We start from the raw sequence: 5,515 nt of genomic DNA on the forward strand, positions 1-5,515 counted from the left end.
CCCTATCTAAGACCTAAAAAAAAGGATGAGTTCCGCAGTTCACCAAATCACTTTTTTATCATTGATGTTTTACTGACCTGGTTTTTACCCCGGGCTGTTCTTCCTGCTCGATGAATATAACACTGGATATCAAGAGGAAAAGGCCCTGACCTATCTAGTCTAGTCGGTACAAAGTGGATAAATATTATTTCTGTGCTCTCTTTGAAATCGTGGATACGACAAGAGTGATAAGTTCCCTTTGAATATACCTACATAGATCAGTGGTGGAGTTTACTAGGACATCTTTTTTCGCCCCAATTTATCAAAGCAAGGCTCGTATTAGGCACCCCTTTTTCACGCAAACTATTGCTTTTAAAATTCGTCTCTTCCGAAATTCGTACTAATTGTAGGCAAGTTTTCTTTCTGAACTTACGAGTACGTAGTGAAAATATTCCTTTCTCAGCTTTTACTGTCACCATTCACTCATCTTCAAAGATTTTTAAATCGGCGCCGTCAAATTCTCAAAATGCCATGCCTTGATCGGAATCGAACACTCGTCTTCCTGCTTATCTGAACCACTACAGTACCTGTGGATAATGCAAACTATTGCTTTTAAAATTCGTATCTTCCTAAATTCGTACTAATTGTTGGCAAGTTTTCTTTCTGAACTACGAGTACGTAGTGAAAATATTCCTTTCTCAGCTTTTACTGTCACCATTCACTAATCTTCAAAGATTTTTAAATCCGTGCCGTCAAATTCTCAAAATGCCATGCCTTGATCGGAATCGAACACTCGTCTTCCTGCTTATAGGGAAACCATCTGAATCACTACAGTACCTGTGGATAAAAACACTTTCAAAGCCCCCGATTAAAATCCGTATTCCATTTCGCCACTGCCGAACACTACATCAGTCCTGTGGATAAAAACACTTTCAAAGCCCCCGATTAAAATCCGTATTCCATTTCGCCACTGCCGAACACTACATCAGTCACTTTAGAAAAATTAAGGAGAATGGGTAGAAGGGAGTAAGGGAGGGAGTGCCACTCCAAAAGAACAAAAAGGAACTGGAGAAAAACAAAAAAGCATTTTCGAAAGAAAACAATCGTCGAGCTTTTTAATAAATAGGCTTTTTATAGGACTCGGGAACATTTTGTAGAAAGCAGTTCACTTTCAAGTACCTTACCTTACCCGAACATTTTATTCAAAGGGGAGGCTAGGAAGTGCCTCAACCCATCCACTTGTCAGTTTGACAAGGACCATCCTTCGGGAAATGCTCCACCCTCCTAGGTCAAGCGGCAGTTCAGGAGGGTAGCCATTCTTGTCGCATCCGCATACGGGACTCTAATTCAAAGCTACTGTTCCTCATTGATACAGGTGCTGATATCAGCCTGGTTCCTCCTACCCCACAGGAGCGTAGAAACAAACAATCATTGGAGCTATTTGCTGCCAATGGTTCTCGTATCAATACATATGGACAACGCCTACTTCAATTGAATATTGGTCTCCGCCGGACTTACCCATTTGCATTTACCATCGCAGAGGTCATGTCCCCCATCATCGGAGCGGACTTCTTACGCGAGTACGGCATAATGGTCGACATCAAGAATGCGTGTTTACATGACCCCCTGACAAATCAAAGAGCCTGTGCATCACTAGTGAACACAGCAACGAGTACCATATCTGCTATGGAGCCAACCATTCCCACTGTCATTCAGAATTCCATCAGGGAGTATGGGGTGATGGCAGGCAGTGGAGGCAACCCATCCAAGTCTACCAAAGGACCAAATGTCTTTCACCATATAATCACCACGGGACCCCCCTGCTTTGCTAGACCGCGGCGGTTGGCACCGGACAAATATCGTGCTGCCAAGGCAGAGTTTGAAATCATGCTGCAACAAGGAATAGTCCAGCCCTCCAAGAGTCCATGGGCGAGCCCCCTGCACATGGTTCCCAAGAAGTCAGGGGATTGGCTTACCCGAACATTTTCTCCAAATGGTAATGACTGTCATGATGATAATAATTTGACTCTTGACTTTTCAATGAATACAAAATAAACATACGAGAATGAGATCGAAAAAGAGAAAGGGAGGGAGAGAAATAGAGAGATATGGGAAGAGAAAGAAAAATGGTGGAAAGGAGATAGAAACGAAATGGGTTTCATTGTGAAAATAAGATATTTTAAGCAGGTTATTCAAAGAAGAATATGAAATTGAATGAGTACCTACAGTAAAATTAATAATTAGGAACAAGAGGGAAAAGAAAATAAATTGTTGAATATAAAAGCTGATATATACCTAAGTCTACAACAATAATAAATCAAAGTAAAAGTAAGTAGGTATTTTTTGGATCTGAGCAGTACCTGCTGACCTCGTTTCATTGAATGTATTGATGCTCTGTGGGAGATTGGGATGGGGCGTTATTAGTCATTACTCCACAGGGGAAAAAATATATCTTACCGACATTTTATAATACCTAATTTATGCATTCATATGGAATATTGCGGACATAAGTCTTCAAACTCTTCATTCAATTTCATATTCTTCTTTGAATAACCTGCTTAAAATATCTTATTTTCACAATGAAACCCATTTCGTTTCTATCTTTTTTCCACCATTTTTCTTTCTCTCCCCATATCTCTCTATTTCTCTCCCTCCCTTTCTCTTTTTCGATCTCATTCTCGTATGTTTATTTTGTAAGTTCATTTTCATCCATTGATACGTAGCGTTTTTCAATTTTCAAATTGCAACTCCAAGTTTGTCTGTTTTAAAGTGTTCTGAGGGGTTGTGAAAATCCTTCCACACTTTTCGGCCACCCTGTTTCATGTTCCCGTTACATCTACGTACAAAGATAAGCGGGAAATAATTATAAATTTCGCCTTGAAAGTGAACTGCTTTCTACAAAATGTTCCCGAGTCCTATAAAAAGCCTATTTATTAAAAAGCTCGACGATGGAGATAGAAACGAAATGGGTTTCATTGTGAAAATAAGATATTTTAAGCAGGTTGGTTATTCAAAGAAGAATATGAAATTGAATGAAGAGTTTCAAGACTTATGTCCGCAATATTCCATATGAATGCATAAATTAGGTATTATAAAATGTCGGTAGGATATATTTTTTTCCCTGTGGAGTAATAACGCCCCATCCCAATCTCCCACAGAGCATCAATACATTCAATGAAACGAGGTCAGCAGGTACTGTCTCAGATCCAAAAAATACTTACTTTTACTTTGATTTATTATTGTTGTAGACTTAGGTCGAAAAAGAGAAGGATTCAGCTTTTATATTCAACAATTTATTTTCTTTTCCCTCTTATTCCTAATTATTAATTTTACTGTAGGTACTTTGCATTAGAACAATAAGTTATCAAGGTCATTTCAGGATTTTCATTTTTCCTCCATATCCCTAAATCAAAATTAACGAGCAAAGCACATGTGAGGAGTGAGGAGAAGTATACTCGTATATTTCCCATCTGTGTATCTAATATCTATGGTACCTAATTCAGATTTAAAATCTTCATCTTTTCTATTTTCTGAAGAGAAAATCTCTATTTCATAAATCTTCACCCCTAGTCCCTTACATCTTAATAGAGGCAGCAAACCAACCCTTCATGTACTTAACTGAGCGCCTAGCTGTTCATTTTAATATTAAAACTTTGCTCCATATACATACAAATCCCTCTTACCTTTTTGCAAAAACTTTAATGTGAAAGGAAAGCAAAAACTTCGAAAGACGAGAAACACGGGGAAGTAATGCTGATTTTGTTCGTGTATTTTTATCAGCGTTGCCAGTTTAACATGACTACATAATATTATGTAGGAGGTATTACAAAAATAGTGAATGAGTATACTCGTATGTTTCCCATCTGTGTATCTAATATCTATGGTACCTAATTCAGATTTAAAATCTTCATCTTTTCTATTTTCTGAAGAGAAAATCTCTATTTAATCAAAAACAAAGATTATAAGAACAATATCTGTAAAATACCTATTTCTTTGGAAAATCATTTTCGCATTAATAAATAAAGGAAAAAGAAACGGTAGATGAGGGTGGATAAAATTGCAGGAGAAGAAGGATGAGGGAGGGGAAGAAAAGGAACTAAGAAAATAAGGGAAAAGTTTTGTTAAAGTTAACGATAAAATTGATACATTTCGAAACAAAAGAGAACTTTGACTTCTACAGTCTCAGCTTTTTCCGAAGAATTCTCAATAGGATAAGATTAGGTACTGAAAATCTATACAGGGTGGCCATTCAAATTGCATAAAAACATACAGGGTCCCTGTTTTTCTCATGAGACATTCTCTTAATTTTCAATAAATCGTGTTCCTTGATATTGATAGTTTGACAGTGGTGACAGTGAAAACTGGAAGCAGTCTGTATGTTTTGAAAAACTCCTGTTTTTCAGCGGCTGCTTTGTTTTACCCTAAGCGAATTTTACCTACGCATAATGAACTGAATTCGCGTCGGGCTCTCCCACATTAAAATTTCAATGTACACACATCAATTAATTATCAGCTTATTACAAACTACAAAAGGCCTCGCACCGCTATACCGAGAATAGCAATAAAACGGTTGTGAATACTTTATTATTCCGCCTATACAGGGTCCCTGTTTTTCTCATGAGACAATTTTCAAATGTAGACATTCTTTTAATTTTCAATAAATCGTATTCCTTGATATTGATAGTTTGACAGTGGTGACAGTGAAAACTAGAAGCAGTCTGTATGTTTTGCCCTTTTCCTGTTTTTCAGCGGCTGCTTTGTTTTACCCTAAGCGACTTTTACCTACGCATAATGAACTGAATTCGCGTCGGGCTCTCCCACATTAAAATTTCAAAGTACACACATCAATTATTTATCAGCTTATTACAAACTACAAAAGGCCTCGCACCGCTATACCGAGAATAGCAATAAAACGGTTGTGAATACTTTATTATTCCGCCATTGTCAACTCGAAATACTCGGAAAAACCCCTCTCCAAACAAGCCGTTATGAAATAAACTATCTAATATCGTCCGTGTACCACAAGTGTTTTGGATGGCTGAAATGAATTTACCAGTGCGGTTGTACTTCACATTTTTATTAAACTATCTAATATCGTCCGTGTACCACAAGTGTTTTGGATGGCTGAAATGAATTTACCAGTGCGGTTGTACTTCACATTTTTATTAGTTGCCCTATTGTGCTCATAATAATCACCCGTAGCTGTATGATGATTAGTTTCTAGTTGAATTAATTTCTATGCAATTCAATTATGTGGCTTTCCCCCGTTGTGTTTTTTTCTCTGGTTTGTTTATTAAGGATGATTAAAAAAAAATAATAATAATAAAATAAAATAATAAAAAAAATGGGGATTTAAAAAAAGTAATATTTTGTAGGTACGTATCTACTTGTTTCAACTCTGGATTATTTGTTCACCTAAAGGTTGAGGGATCAAGGATCACAAAGGGACTTAATTTATTCGGTTATAAATTATAATAATGAATCCATTTGCGTTGTAGTTGGAATAGCATAGATTAGTGTCCATTGTAAATAGTTC

General features: G+C 37.0%; 1 protein-coding gene and 1 long non-coding RNA gene across 2 annotated transcripts in view; one reads left to right on the top strand and one right to left on the bottom strand.

Annotated features, from left to right (window-relative positions):
• Positions 1-1,354: 1,354 nt before the first annotated feature.
• LOC103518629 lies at positions 1,355-2,034 on the top strand (the record flags this gene model as incomplete). Its single annotated transcript, XM_008483708.1, has 1 exon — positions 1,355-2,034. A coding segment is annotated over one exon (680 nt), but the record flags the coding sequence as incomplete, so codon positions are not given.
• Positions 2,035-2,681: 647 nt separating this feature from the next.
• The window catches only part of LOC113471313, a 5,820-nt gene continuing 2,986 nt past the window's right edge, over positions 2,682-5,515 (bottom strand). The window contains exon 2 of the long non-coding RNA XR_003394061.1: positions 2,682-2,815. This is a non-coding gene — a long non-coding RNA (uncharacterized LOC113471313). The remainder of the gene's footprint in view (positions 2,816-5,515) is intronic.

This window comes from Diaphorina citri, unplaced genomic scaffold (assembly GCF_000475195.1).
Source record: "Diaphorina citri unplaced genomic scaffold, Diaci psyllid genome assembly version 1.1 scaffold2280, whole genome shotgun sequence".
NCBI classification, from domain to species: domain Eukaryota; kingdom Metazoa; phylum Arthropoda; class Insecta; order Hemiptera; family Psyllidae; genus Diaphorina; species Diaphorina citri.